Genomic DNA, 15,854 nt, shown 5'->3' with positions numbered 1-15,854 from the left:
GGGTTACTGGTGGTTACACTGTTTTATTAAAGTATATATCTGTTTTAGTAAAGCCTGCCGAATAGGCTATGTCGTTGTGTTTGCAAGTGTCCGAGTAAATATTCTGTAACTGGCCAGACAAGTGAATGCAAGCACAGCATCTATTTTCTCGCCATTAATGGCCAGCAGTTATGCTGATATATTGTTGGGCCATATAATACAGTCATTGTGTGGTGCAGTTTTTTGAGTTTATTTTTAAAATAGCATTTTAAAAGATTTCAAAATTTGACACAAACAAATGTTCATTCATTTCCGCGGCACTGAAACAAAGATTATGGCCCGTGACGTGAACGGGCAAATTGATCATTTTAAACTTGGTGGACCTGGATGCTGATTGACTGACAGCCATGGTATACCACGGGTGTGACAAAACATTTATTTTTACTGCTCTAATTACGTTGGTAACCAGTTTATAATAGCAATAAGGCACCCTGGGGGTTTGTGGTATATGGCCAACATAACACGGCTAAGGGCTGTGTCCAGGCACTCTACATACATAAGAACAGCCCTTAGCTGTGGTATATTGGCTACATACCACACCCCCTCGGGACTTATTGCTTAATTACTCCACGTGCTCATTACTAGTACATCACTTTTGTTTTGAGACTACTTTTTGTTATGAGCACCTGGCGCACGCCCGGTAGGCAGCCCGTCTCCAAAACGAATGCGATTAGATTTCACCTGGTGCAAACTTCTTCCAAGGGGGCAACCTGGGCCAAATAATCAAATCCCCTCAAACTCTGTAGTGTCACTCTAGACTCTAGAAAGACGACCAATCATTCGACATCTCCAGTTAGAGCAGTGGAAAGCAAGCGCCCAATCAGACGCTCTAAGGAGTTGGCGGCAGCCAATAGGAGCCACAATGCACGGAGACATCGCACAGCGAAAATACCGCTCATCGAATCTGGCTAGCATCGTCCCATTACCGTTATCTTAGCTGCAAAATATTATGCTGGCAGCTTAATCGAGGGATGTAAACGATTTAATAAGAGTCCCCCTGCAAAGACAAGCTAAACTTTGCGAATATCGAAAATCAAATAAAAATATATGTAAATTACAATTAAAGTCTGCAAAACTTAAATTGGTCTCTTATGTTGACCAACCGGTTTAATACAGAGTGCTGGTGACTCCTTACTCCACCCACTCCATTCAATGTATATTAATTACATATTGGCTCAGAGAAAATAAATATTATATGTGCTGAGGTAAAAGTGGGGTTGGGATTACTCTGTAGGGTCTGGAGAATCTATATATAGTGTTATTTCTTGGATGACTGTGGTTTAAATATCCAGCATCACTTTCTAATCCACCCATTCAATTGGTCCCAAAGAAATACACTGTAGGTTTATAAATGACAATGGTTTATGGAGAAAAAACTATTCTATATGCCAAAGTAAAAGTATGCTTGGGATTACTGACTAGGGTCTGGATAATCTATAAATGGTGTTATTTCTTTACTCTACTTTTGATCTAAAGCCCAAAAGGTATTTGCTGTTTCAAAAACAGTCTGTTGCACTGTGGCCAATGGAGTGGTTAGAGTAAAGTGCTGCTAGGTATTTATACCTCAGTCCCCCAAGAAATAACAACCTATACACTGAGTGTAGAAAACATTAAGGACATCTGCTCTGTCCATGACATAGACTGACCAGGTGAATCCAGGTGAAAGCTATGATCCCTTATTGATGTCACTTGTTAAATCCACTTCTGTGTGGAGGAGTCAGGTTAAAGAAGGATTTTCAAGCCTTGAGCCAATTGAGACATGGATTGTGTATGTGTGCCATTCAGAGGGTGAATGAGCAAGACAAAAAAAGTGCCTTCGAACGAGGTATGGTAGAAGGTGCCGTTTGTGTCAAGAACTGCAACGCTGCTGGGTTTTTACACTCAACCGTTTCCCGTGTGTATCAAGAATGGTCCACCACCCAAAGGACATCCAGCCAACTTGACACAACTGTGGGAAGCATTGTAGTCAACATGGTCCAGCATCCCTGTGGAACGCTTTCGACACCTTGTAGAGTCCAGGCCCTGATGAATTTAACCTGTTCTGAGGGCAAAAGTGGAGGTGCAACTCAATATTAGGAAGATGTCCGTAATGTTTTGTACACTCAGTGTATAGATTATACAGAACCTATTGAGTAATCCCCACCACACTTTGGCACATAGAGTATTTTATTTCTCTGTAATGTATAAGCCTATATTGTATTGCATTGCGACCAATTGGGTGGGTGGAGTAGAAAGTGCTGCTGGATATTTAGACCTCAGTCCCCCAAGAAATAACACCATATATAGATTCTTCAGACCCTACTGTCACGACTTCCGCCGAAGTCGGCTCCTCTCCTTGTTCGGGCCGTGTTCGGCGGTCGACGTCACCGGCTTTCTAGCCATCGCCGCTCCGTTTTTCATGTATCCATTTGTTTTGTCTTGTTCCCTGCACACCTGGTTTTCATTCCCCAATCAATCGACATGTATTTATTCCTCTGTTCCCCATCATGTCTTTGTGTAGGATTGTTTGTGTTACGTGTTTGTTGTTGACGCGCAAGACTGTTTTTTTTCTTCCCCCGTGGTATTTCACGAAGATGTTTATTTTTAAACATAATTCTTGTTTGGCACGTTTGCCTCAATAAAGTGTGCGCCTGTTCACAAATCTCTGCTCTCCTGCACCTGACTTCGCTACCAGTACGCACACACCTGACACCTACTGAGTAATGCCAAACCCACTTTTATTTTCGGCACATAGAATAGTTTTTTTTCCCTCTATAAGCCAATATGTAATAGATAGGTCGATAGTGTATTGCATTGGGACCAATGGGTGGAGTACGAAGTACTGCTAGGTATTTAGACCTCAGTCACCAAAGAAATAACACTATATATAGATTCTACAGACCCTACAGAGTATTCCCAAACCCACTTTTACCTAAGCACGTATAATAGTTTTTTCTCTAAATCCCAATGTTGAGAACATACCAATCTGAACATTGTATTTTTCGATAGTGGTCTTACAATCTTTCTTTTTGTAATTGTTTCCATAAATTCCTTCTTGCATTTGCTTATAAGCACAATAAAAATGAACCTCGATTAACATTTAATATCTCTTGAATGAGTTCTCCACATTGCAAGAGGGTAGGTTGATGTCAGTGGCTGACTCCTGAAGAGGACGGAACTAGTGGGTTGCCCTTTGGTTAAAGATGGTGGAAGCTGGAGCAGGTGGTGAACACAAAACTAATGGCGGTAAAAGCAAGGAAGATTGGACAATGGTCCAAAAGAATTGAAAAACGACCAAAGTAGTGCTGGAAAACAAAACGGATAGTTCTGTGAATGCCCCTTCTTATCTTGTAGGAGTACTGTTTGTTGATGAGGGGCGAATCCATTTGAAATATCCAAGCTGGTGGAAAGAGTGATGGGCTAAGTAAATGCAGTAAGGATTACGAGAAGTGGACTTGTTTTGATTTCGTATACTTCTGATAAGCAGAAATAGCTTGTGTTACGTTGTACTCGAGTTGAGAATGTTGTCATGTCGTGCGTAGCTCTTCGGATCAGGGCACCCCTCAAGGGGGTAATATCTGGCGTTTCGTGGAAAGTGGAATTGGAAGAATTAAAAAATATCCCTGGAGTGATTGATGCACGTCAGATGAATTGAGTAGTTAGTGGAGAGAACGGTGAAGAGTATCTGTTCTTTTGTTTTTTGAAGTGGAGTCCCTCCAAACCGAGGAGAAGTTGAGGTATATGAATTACTGTGTAAGAGCATTTGTACCAAGATTGTGATTGCTGTTGTGCCTTTGAACATTTGGAAAGTGTCTGTAGAAGAAAGATGAAAGTTGCGGAGAAGATCATATTGAGTGTGGTTTGAGTTTTGATCATGTGAAATGTTACAATTGTGGTGGGAACCATGTTGCTTCATCTTAGGAATGCCCAACGAGGGTGAAGGAAAATGGCTATAAACGTAATATCTTCGGCTGTGAGTGATGGGGGAAAAAATCAGCCTCAGCGACAATTAAAGTGTCTTATTAGGAATTTTCTAATCTGACATCTCTATGTCGCCTTGTATGGAAATTGTATTTCTGGGTGGGCATCTGCAGTATGGAAGCAAAACTGTAGGAGCAGTCGAAACCGTGGTTCTAGACCGGAACCCTGGCCACTTGATTAAAACCCCACCGAAGAAGATATACATTTATATGTTTAGAAATGCGTGCTTTTATTTTGAAGAATTTTTCATTACCATACGAAAGTGACGTCATTGTTTGTGCTACTAGCGAATATTAATCATCGTCCCATTGTTGTTTTATGAAGCATAACGTTAGCTGGTTAGCTAACTGAGGGTATGTATTTACACCCAAAATATTAGCTAGAATATATAGCGAATTATGGGAAATAAGAACATGGACATTTATTTTTGTTCAAATAATTTGCGTATTTTGCTGAGCATTCAAGAGCATTCATAAAACATTTGCTTGCTAACAACTAGCTATGTAAGTGAAATGTGGGCTAACAAAAGACAGTAAACAACCGCTAGCCAGCACATTTGTAGGCACCACCTAAAACATCTTCGTGACTTTAATAACGTTAGTTGGTTTTAAAAACTCATGGAAGCCAGACATATCTAACTAGTTATATTGTACTACGTCTATCTAGCTAACGTTAGTTATTTTTGCTCTAGCTAGATGCTAGCTGTGACAAGCAAGCTTGGCCCGTTGCGCCGACATTAACTAACAACGTTAACAGAGCATCTCGATTTTACGTTCGTTAGTAAAAACGTTAGTTGTTTTTGTTTTGTCTCATTTGATACGAGTCAGATTAGGTCTTCATTTTGTCTTTTGCAACACAAACACGTTAGTTAGCTAGCTATAACGGCTCACTGCAAGGCTAGTTAGCTAACTATTACCTACGACACAACAATGGGATGGATCCATGAAAGCTAGCTAGCAATTCTATGCTTTGTTTTGTGTTCAGAGGGGGCTGGATTCGATGCTAGCGAACTGCCATTGTAGCTTGCTAGCTACACCACACCATCCCTATGCATAATTGCACCTTTAATTAGTTGCAAAAAAGGTTTTGCAGTCATGCAGCAAGTGATAATTATTAGCAATTACACTTGTTTATTTTCAAGAAAGGAGAAGACAAATGTGCACACCCCCAGGCCCCATTCTTTGTTATGGGCAGCTAGGGAGGGACACTCATTTAATATGGCCAAAGCTCAGGGTGAATTTATCGTTATGTTGAAACTCTATCTATGTCCTCTCCTACTAGACCTAGACAAGTCACCATGGGGAAAGATCCTAGGAAGCCGAGAGGCAAGATGTCCTCATATGCGTACTTCGTGCAGACCTGCAGGGCGGAGCACAAGAAGAAACACCCCGAAGCCAGTGTCAACTTCGCCGAGTTCTCCAAGAAATGCTCAGAGCGATGGAAGGTAGCATTACACACCAGTGAATGATTGTGAAGTGACATGTTTCTGGTCCATATTCAGAATGGTTATGGAATTATTTCCACCTTGGTATGTTTTGTTACTATGTTTTGTTACACTTGAATGACCTTGTGGACAGTCTAGCTGTGGCCATGTGGATGTGTAATCTGAATTTATACCTCTACATCCAGCCCATGTCTCCTAAAGAAAAAGGAAAGTTTGAAGACATGGCAAAGCAAGACAAGGTCCGCTACGAGAGAGAAATGAAGAACTACATCCCACCCAATGGCCAGAAAAAGAAGAGGTTTAAGGATCCCAATGCCCCCAAGAGACCACCGTATGTACCATAATTCACTAGGTTTGCATGGCAGATAGACTGGATAGCAATTCTAGAGGGGAATTAAACTTCCCTGTAAATTTAAATTGTTCCTTTTTTTTGTGTTTCTCAGGTCTGCGTTCTTCATCTTCTGTGCTGACTTCCGGGCCAAGATAAAGAGTGAGCACCCAGGCCTGTCCATCGGTGACACTGCTAAGAAGCTGGGAGTGATGTGGAACAGCTCTGCAGCTGAGGAGAAGAAGCCATACGAGAAGAAGGCAGCCACGCTGAAGGAGAAATACGACAAGGTGAGCAGGGCTTTAATACAACTTCCAGAGATGGGGTTTTCACAATGACTGGAATTCCTGCTTTTCTGTGATTATCCTCTATTCAATCGTCTTAGAAGTTGATCTACGAACTTCTGATTTTGAATAAGATGGGTACAGATAATTCCACCGATAACCAATATTCAATAGGATGAAAAGGGGGAATTTCATGCTGATCTGAACGCCATTTTCATGATGCCATTGTCGAAATGTAAGAAATCATCATTTGAACCATATTTCTTGGACAACTGCTATTTTGGATGGCAATTTGAGAATTCAGTGTGGGAAACTTTTTAATTTTCCCTCTGTAAAACAGTATGTCGGTAGATGTATTGGTATTGGATCCAAACATATCTGTCTGGCTCTATAAGTAATTGTGATGTGTCCCACAGGATATTGCATCATACCGCACCAATGGTAGAGTGGATACTGCCTCCTCTGCAGCTGCTGATGATGATGACGACGAAGAGGATGAGGAGGATGATGACGACGACGATGAGGATGATGACGAGTAGCCTCCCTGCTGTTGGAGGCTACATTCTTGTTTAATGCTATGTAACCCTATTGTACACACTTTACATCTCCGAACAGACCCAGACGCAACGAGAACACATTAAGCTGTGTGTATATTTAATGTTTTAATGATGGATGGTGTTATGCTCCCTAACTGGTTAAAGTTTAGGGAGCATAAAGTTTTTATGTTATTTTTTGGTTCTTGTAGTAGCCCTTTTTTCCTGCCCATGCCTGTAACTGCTTTGGAGGATAATAAATCAGTATGGAAGTAATAAGTTCTCTTTAGGTGTGCAACTCTCAAATCAGATTTCTGGGTTGGTAGCTAGTGAATTATTTTTTTTCTGTATTTGTTTTAAAGGATGTTTTTTCATGTTTGTCACAAGGTATTTTTATTGTTCTTTGAATACCACTCTGATAACAAATGCAGCTGACATTCAGGAATGTCTTAAATAAAGGTCTTTTTTAATAAATTGTTTTTTTGAAGATTTACCATAAACTAAGGCATTTGGTTGACTTTGATAAATCTTGACACAGCACATACAGTGCCTTCAAAGTATTCATACCCATTGACTTATTCCACATTTTGTGTTAGTCTGAATTCAGAATGGATAAAAAAAACGTTTTACCTATCTACACACAATACCCCATAATGAGTGAAAATGCATTTTTCATTTTTTTTAGCACATTTATTAAAAGTGAAATATAGAAATATCTTATTTACACAAGTATTCACACCCCTGAGTCAATACATGTTAGAATCACCATTGGCAGTGATTACATTTCAATCTCAAGAGCTTTGCACACCTGGATTGTAAAATATTTTCCAATTTATTCTTTAAAGAAATCTTCAAGCTCTGTCAAGTTGGTTGTTGACCATTGCTAGACAGACATTTTCAAGTATCACTATAGATTTACAAGCCAATTTAAGTCAAAACGGTAAATAAGCCACTCAGGAACCAGTGTATATTTGATCTTGTGTTTTAGGCTATTGTCCTACTGAAAGGTGAGGGATTTTCTCCCAGTGTCTGTTGGAAAGCAGACTGAACCAGGTTTTCCTCTAGGATTTTGCCTGTGCTTAGCTCTACTCTGTTTATTTTTACACTATATTTTTACACTAAAAAACTCCCTAGTCCTTGCCGATGACAAGCATACCCAAGGGATGCAAACTAGTCACCTTTTGGCGAAATTCGCCGTTCTGAATCCAAAATAGGTGACCTACGTGATTCGTGTAGATCCGATGAGAAAAGTTTGTGGGGGCTGGACCACTACTGGCTGTAAGCGAACGAGTGATGCGCGTTTGGAGCAGTACTGGCTGTATCCAAGGCTCAGCCAATCGTTCACATAACAGAATGCAGTACGCGACTGAAGAGAGAAGAGACGACCAATTTACTAGTTACAGCATCAGCGCTCTGGAAAGGCAGCTTGCCAGTTACAGCCAAGTACCCCTGACTGCAGTGTGCAATTCGGGGCTGGGCTCAATGTGGGCGGAGTCAAACAGTTGACCCCACCCACCTGTTTTTGTCCATCTGAGGTTTGACAGTCACACACTGAATACAAACACACACATTTTATGTTTCATTTTGATCCAAATGATATGGACCCTGATTTAACTTTCATTGTTCATCTTTCATGGAAGATTCTTTGTCCATAAAATGAAGTGGGCAGAGAACAAACCCCTAGTCACATTAAGATAGAATTGAAATATTATTTTGAAATGATCAGTAAATGTAAAAACAAAAAAGCAATACGCACCATAAAAGTATTTAACAAATTGAAAATGTATCTTGATATGTAATACCCCTGTCTGTCAGGTTTATGTACTCTTGTTTGTATATTTCTGTTTTTTTGTATTGTTTGCATAATATATATTTTTTTAAATAAAAAAATAAACAAAAAAAAGAATATAAACACACATGTTTGCGCAAGGCACACGTTGAATACAAATGTATTTCATTTTTGAAGATCGTAAGAAATATTATATAAACTACCAGCAGATGTGTTGTAACACATTTTGCTTCATGCTATATTTGAGACAAGCCACAGATATTGTTGCAGTGAACAACATACTTGTTATGTATGTCATGTACTGTTAGAATTGTGTTGATAAATGTTATTTCATTGAGCATATATATACACAGTTACTACCTATCCTAATGTATAATGCTATTTACTTTCCTCATGAGAATGGAGACACACTATACCATATAGACATACTGACAAGCTGAATGTGCTTTGTACATTAAGTTATACCAGCTCCAGGAAAGAGATCAGAGACTCGGGTGACTTCTACGTCATCTTTACTAAACAACATAACACAATTAACAATTGAAACAATTAACACAGCAGACAAAAACAAGGTTTGACCACTCCTCAAAAATGGCTTCACTCCTGCTCCTCAAAAGAGGCAAAGACAGTCATTTTCCTGTTGTCAACTGCCTCCACATAGAACATCTCATAATCTCTCTGTAACTGGAACATGACTGGTTCCTTGAGGAGAATATTTTCCTCTTGATCCAGGCCATCATACAACCGTAGTTCTTTAAGGGTTGTAATGCGGTCTTCCCCCTCCATCATACAACCGTTGTTCTTTAAGGGTTGTAATGAGGTCTTCCCTGTCCATCATACAACCGTAGTTCTTTAAGGGTTGTTATGAGGTCTTCCCTGTCCATCATACAACCGTAGTTCTTTAAGGGTTGTAATGAGGTCTTCCCTGTCCATCATACAACCGTAGTTCTTTAAGGGTTGTAATGAGGTCTTCCCTGTCCATCATACAAACATAGTTCTTTAAGGGTTGTAATGAGGTCTTCCCTGTCCATCATACAACCGTAGTTCTTTAAGGGTTGTAATGAGGTCTTCCCTGTCCATCATACAACCGTAGTTCTTTAAGGGTTGTAATGAGGTCTTCCCCGTCCATCATACAACCGTAGTTCTTTAAGGGTTGTATTGAGGTCTTCCCTGTCCATCATACAACCGTAGTTCTTTAAGGGTTGTAATGAGGTCTTCCCCGTCCATCATACAACCGTAGTTCTTTAAGGGTTGTAATGAGGTCTTCCCTGTCCATCATACAACCGTAGTTCTTTAAGGGTTGTTATGAGGTCTTCCCCGTCCATCCCAATTACACTAGGGAGGGAAACAGTGCCTTTAAATGTTGAGTTCACACCACCTTGCTGCCTCTAGGGTCTCCCTTAGAAGAACATCTGTTTGGAGTTCACACCACCTTGCTGCCTCTAGGGTGTCCCTTAGAAGAACATCTGTTTGGAGTTCACACCACCTTGCTGCCTCTAGGGTCTCCCTTAGAAGAACATCTGTTTGGAGTTCACACCACCTTGCTGCCCCTAGGGTCTCCCTTAGAAGAACATCTGTTTGGTGTTCACACCACCTTGCTGCATCTAGGGTCTCCCTTAGAAGAACATCTGTTTGGAGTTTACACCACCTTGCTGCCTCTAGTGTGTCCCTTAGAAGAACATCTGTTTGGAGTTCACACCACCTTGCTGCCTCTAGGGTGTCCCTTAAAGAACATCTGTTTGGAGTTCACACCACCTTGCTGCCTCTACGGTGTCCCTTAGAAGAACATCTGTTTGGAGTTCACACCACCTTGCTGCCTCTAGGGTGTCCCTTAGAAGAACATCTGTTTAGTGTTCGCACCACCTTGCTGCCTCTAGGGTGTCCCTTAGAAGAACATCTGCTTCTTTGAAGAAAAAGGAAGAATAAATATTAAGAGTAGTGCCTCATTGGGTGATCAAGCCAAATTACACCCCACTTTCACAATACCACCATGCAAACAAAAGCCACTATTACTAAAGGGGGTTTTCAGTGATATCTATAACTACTCAACAAGTCATCACAACTATTATATCTTGCCATGCATCAAGCATTCAGCATTACACACAGTAGACTACATACCCAGTTCACCATGCATCAAGCCTTCAGCATTACACACGGTAGACTACATACCCAGTTCACCATGCATCAAGCCTTCAGCATTACACGGTAGACTACATACCCAGTTCACCATGCATCAAGCATTCAGCATTACACATGGTAGACTACATACCCAGTTCACCATGCATCAAGCATTCAGCATTACACACAGTAGACTACATACACAGTTCACCATGCATCAAGCCTTCAGCATTACACACAGTAGACTACATACCCAGTTCACCATGCATCAAGCCTTCAGCATTACACACAGTAGACTACATACCCAGTTCACCATGCATCAAGCCTTCAGCATTACACAGTAGACTACATACTCAGTTCACTTAAGACTATACCACTCATCAAATGAGAGGGGGATGGTTTAAGACTATAACCCTCATCATATGACACCTCCTACCTGTATTGTGTTTTGTTTTCGACTCCTTTTTCCATCATTCAACCTCTCTTCTTCAGACCTTAGTGAGTGAATGACATACATTTTTTTATTTTATTTTATTTCACCTTTATTTAACCAGGTAGGCAAGTTGAGGACAAGTTCTCATTTACAATTGCGACCTGGCCAAGATAAAGCAAAGCAGTTTGACACATACAACAACACAGAGTTACACATGGAGTAAAACAAACATACAGTCAATAACAAAGTAGAAAAATAAGTCTATATACAATGTGAGCAAATTAGGTGAGATAAGGGAGGTAAAGGCAAAAAAGGCCATGGTGGCGAAGTAAATACAATATAGCAAGTAAAACACTGGAATGGTAGATTTGAAGTGAAAGAAAGTGCAAAGTAGAAATATAAATAATGGGGTGCAAAGGAGCTAAATAAATAAATAAATAAATACAGTAGGGGAAGAGGCAGTTGTATGGGCTAAATTATAGGTGGGCTATGTACAGGTGCAGTGATCTGTGAGCTGCTCTGACAGCTGGTGCTTAAAGCTAGTGAGAGAGATAAGTGTTTCCAGTTTCAGAGATTTTTGTAGTTCGTTCCAGTCATTGGCAGCAGAGAACTGGAAGGAGAGACGGCCAAAGGAGGAATTGGCTTTGGGGGTGGCCAGAGAGATATACCTGCTGGAGTGCGTGCTCAGGTGGGGCTGCTATGCTGACCAGTGAGCGGAGATAAGGGGGGACTTTACCTAGCAGGATCTTGTAGATGACCTGGAGCCAGTGGGTTTAGCGACGAGTATGAAGCGAGGGCCAGCCAATTAGAGTGTACAGGTCGCAGTGGTGGGTAGTATATGGGGCTTTGGTGACAAAACGGATGGCACTGTGATAGACTGCATCCAGTTTATTGAGTAGGGTATTGGAGGCTATTTTGTAAATGACATCGCCGAAGTCGAGGATCGGTAGGATGGTCAGTTTTACGAGGGTATGTTTGGCAGCATGAGTGAAGGATGCTTTGCTGCGAAATACGAAGCCAATTCTAGATTTGACTTTGGATTGGAGATGTTTGATGTGAGTCTGGAAGGAGAGCTTACAGTCTAACCAGACACCTAGGTATTTGTAGTTGTCCACATATTCTAAGTCAGAACCGTCCAGAGTAGTGATGCTGGACGGGCGGACAGGTGCAGGCAGCGATCGGTTGAAGAGCATACATTTAGTTTTACTTGTATTTAAGAGCAGTTGGAGGCCACGGAAGGAGAGTTGTATGGCATTGAAGCTCGTCTGGAGCGTTGTTAACACAGTGTCCAAAGAAGGGCCAGAAGTATACAGAATGGTGTCGTCTGCGTAGAGGTGGATCAGAGACTCACCAGCAGCAAGAGCGACATCATTGATGTATACAGAGAAAAGAGTTGGCCCAAGAATGTAACCCTGTGGCACCCCCATAGAGACTACCCGAGGCCCGGACAACAGGCCATCCGATTTGACACATTGAACTCTATCAGAGAAGTAGTTCGTGAACCAGGCGAGGCAATCATTTGAGAAACCAAGGCTAAGCCTTGGCCAGGTCAATGAATACGGCAGCACAGTATTGTTTCTTATCGATGGCGGTTACGATATCGTTTAGGACCTTGAGCGTGGCTGAGGTGCACCCATCACCAGTTCTGAAACCAGATTGCATAGCGGAGAAGGTGCGGTGTGATTCGAAATGGTCGGTAATCTGTTTGTTGACTTGGCTTTCGAAGACCTTAGAAAGGCAGGGTAGGATAGATATAGGTCTGTAGCAGTTTGGGTCAAGAGTGTCCCCTCCTTTGAAGAGGGGGATGACTGCAGCTGCTTTAAAATCTTTTGGAATCTCAGACGAGATGAAAGAGAGGTTGAACAGGCTAGTAATAGGGGTTGCAACTATTTCGGCAGATAATTTTAGAAAGAAAGGGTCCAGATTGTCTAGCCCGGCTGATTTGTATGGGTCCAGATTTTGCAGCTCTTTCAGAACATCAGCTGACTGGATTTGGGAGAAGGAGAAATGGGGAAGGCTTGGGCGAGTAGCTGTGGGGGGTGCAGTGCTGTTGACCGCGGTAGGGGTAGCCAGGTGGAAAGCAGCATGGCCAGCCGTAGAAAAATGCTTATTGAAATTCTCAGTTATAGTGGATTTATCTGAGGTGACAGAGTTTCCTATCCTCAGTGCAGTGGGCAGCTGGGAGGAGGTGTTCTTATTCTCCATGGACTTTACAGTGTCCCAGAACTTTTTTGAGTTTGTGTTGCAGGAAGCAAATTTCTGCTTGAAAATGCTAGTCTTGGCTTTCTAACTGCCTGTGTATATTGGTTTCTAACTTCCCTGAAAAGTTGCATATCATGGGGGCTGTTCGATGCTAATGCAGAATGCCACAGGATGTTTTTGTGTTGGTTAAGGGCAGTCAGGTCTGGAGAGAACCAAGGGCTATATCTGTTCCTGGTTCTAAATTTATTGAATGGGGCATGCTTATTTAAGATGGTGAGGAAGGCATTGAAAAAAAATAACCAGGCATCCTCTACTGACGGGATGAGGTCAATATCCTTCCAGGATACCCGGGCCAGGTCTATTAGAAAGGCTTGCTCACTGAAATGTTTCTGGGAGCGTTTGACAGTGATGAGTGAAGGTCGTTTGACCGCTGACCAATTACAGATGCAGGCAATGAGGCAGTGATCGCTGAGATCTTGGTTGAAAACAGCAGAGGTGTATTTAGAGGGCAAGTTGGTTAGGATGATATCTATGAGGGTGCCCGTATTTACGGCTTTGGGGTGGTACCTGGTAGGTTCATTGATAATTTGTGTGAGATTGAGGGCATCAAGCTTAGATTGTAACATTACATACATTCAATATGAACATATATATTCAGGTCAGTCTGGCTACAGTGAAACAAGATTTTAAGGATGCAAATTAAATGTTTTGAAAATGTTCAAGACTTATGTAATGGCAAAGTTCTGCAGGAGAACTAGTCACCACATAGCCTAATTTGCTGCATGTTTTCCTTTGAAAAAGAAAAAGTGTATCCCAAAAAACATTATATCCACTAGTGATGAGAATTTCATAATTTATACATAACTCAGTGAAATCCCACTGTGCTTCCATTGCAATGTACAGAGCGTACTGTAAGTTAAGAAAGTAGTTTGTTAAGTTTGATAGTTATGATAACAATAATGATAATAGTAAATAATAATGTATGAATTGATGTATGAATTGTGAATGTAGTGTAAAAAAACTGTAGGAAATAGGTCCCAAAAAGTGTCAAGAATAATAAACAAGAAAATGTATAAGCAATAACAATAGTGTGCTTTGCATGCTTCAAGCACAGAAATAATAACTTTTCATGTGTTATAACAGATAATAGGATTAATATAATATACTGAATAGCCAGCATCTTACCATCAAAACAAACACCCCACACTTGTTTGAGAAACCTTGCTTTGGTAGGCCAAAGGTGTCACGTCCTGACCAGTATAAGGGGTTATTTGTTATTGTAGTTTGGTCAGGACGTGGCAGGGGTGTGTTTGTTTTGTGTTGTCGGGGTTTTTGGGTAGTGTTCTATGTTTTGTATTTCTATGTTCTATTTTCTAGTTTTCTATTTCTATGTCTAGTTTATTGTTTTGAACTTCAAATGGAGGCAGCTGTTCCTCGTTGCCTCTAATTGAAGGTCATATTTAGTAGGGGTGTTTTTCTATGGGTTTTGTGGGTAGTTGTTTCTTGTTTAGCTGTGTGCCGGACAAGACTGTTTTTGTCGTTCTTTTTGTTCAGTGTTATTATTGTTTTTAATAAAGAAGATATTGAGCATTCACGTACCCGCTGCATTTTGGTCCAATCGCTACGACACCCGTGACAGAACTACCCACCACCAACGGACCAAGCAGCGGAGGAAGGAGCAGCAGCAGAGCTATAAGGAGTTTTGGACTTGGGAGCAAATACTAGCGGAAGAAGGTCCATGGAGGAAGGCAGGAGAGGACAGAGAACGCTATGCTGGGACACGGCTAGCAAGGAAGCCTGAGAGGCACCCCCAAGACATTTTTTTGGGGGGGCACACGGGTAGTTTGGCTGGGCCAAGGGTGAGCCCTAAGCCAACTCCCCGTGCTTATTATGGGGAGCGTGTGAAGTGGAGAGCGCCGGTGTATGCCGGAAGTGGAAGTGCGCACGATCTCGCCCATGCGCACGCACAGTCCAGTGCGAGCGATCCCAGCCCCTCGCAAGTGCCGTGCTAGAGTGGGCATCTAGCCTGGAAGGAGGATGCCTGCGCAGCACATCTGGCCACCAGTGCGCCTCCTAGGCCCAGGCTACCCTACACCTGCTCTACGCACGGCAGCCATCAGGCCTCTGCACAGCCCAGTTCGCCCTGTGCCAGCACTCCGCTCGTGCAGGGCTACTATTACCATCCAGCCAGGACGGGTTGTGCAGGAGGTGAGCTCCAGACCTCCAGTGCCTACTCATGGCCCGGTGTATCTAGTTCCTGCTCCTCGCACTAGCCCTGAGGTGCGTGTCTCTAGTATGGTGCCTCCAAAGCCAGCACCACGCACCAGGCCTCCAGTGCGTCAGCCCAGTCTAGTACGTCCTGTTCCCGCTTCTCGCACTAGCCTTGGGGTGCGTCTCCAGTCTGGTACCTCCAGTACCAGCCCCACGCACCAGGCCTCCAGTGTGTCAGCCCAGTCCAGACCGTCCTGCTCCTCGCACTAGCCCTGTTGTGCGTGTCCCTAGTCTGGCGCCTCCTAAGCCAGCCCCACGCATCAGGCCTTCAGTGTGCATTCCCCGGCCAGTGCTTCCGACGACAGTGCCCTGTCTAGAGTGTCCGGCAACAGTGCCCCATCCAGAGTGTCCGGCAACAGTGCCCCGTCCAGAGTGTCCGGCAACAGTGCCCCGTCCAGAGTGTCCGGCAACAGTGCCCCGTCCACAGTGTCAGGCAACAGTGCCCCGTCCAGA

The 15,854-nt window shown here is 42.5% G+C and overlaps 1 protein-coding gene across 3 annotated transcripts; it reads left to right on the top strand.

Moving 5' to 3' along the window:
• The first annotated feature begins 3,215 nt into the window (after window positions 1-3,215).
• Window positions 3,216-7,062, top strand: LOC106612439 (high mobility group-T protein). 3 transcript variants are annotated; one of them, XM_014213560.2, is made up of 5 exons: window positions 3,216-3,451; window positions 5,281-5,443; window positions 5,629-5,774; window positions 5,887-6,061; window positions 6,472-7,062. In XM_014213560.2, exons 1-5 carry the CDS (start codon window positions 3,447-3,449, stop codon window positions 6,592-6,594), a joined length of 612 nt encoding a protein of 203 aa, XP_014069035.1. In that variant the 5' UTR covers window positions 3,216-3,446; the 3' UTR covers window positions 6,595-7,062. The 3 variants fall into 3 exon arrangements, with proteins under 3 accessions (XP_014069035.1, XP_014069037.1, XP_014069036.1); XM_014213562.2 differs by lacking the exon at window positions 3,216-3,451 and adding an exon at window positions 3,478-3,755; XM_014213561.2 differs by lacking the exon at window positions 3,216-3,451 and adding an exon at window positions 4,085-4,352.
• The last annotated feature ends 8,792 nt before the right edge of the window (window positions 7,063-15,854 follow it).

Source organism: Salmo salar, chromosome ssa09, assembly GCF_905237065.1.
Source record: "Salmo salar chromosome ssa09, Ssal_v3.1, whole genome shotgun sequence".
In the NCBI taxonomy this organism is placed as follows: domain Eukaryota; kingdom Metazoa; phylum Chordata; class Actinopteri; order Salmoniformes; family Salmonidae; genus Salmo; species Salmo salar.
The sequence above is the reverse complement of the archived record's forward strand: the minus strand, read 5'-3'. Positions and strand labels throughout refer to the sequence as shown.

Excerpts from the sequence above, each read along its gene's own strand:
- LOC106612439 (XM_014213560.2), top strand. Across the intron at positions 5,444-5,628 it reads AATGCTCAGAGCGATGGAAG|CCCATGTCTCCTAAAGAAAA; the intron begins GTAGCATTACAC and ends CTCTACATCCAG. Across the intron at positions 5,775-5,886 it reads AATGCCCCCAAGAGACCACC|GTCTGCGTTCTTCATCTTCT; the intron begins GTATGTACCATA and ends TGTGTTTCTCAG.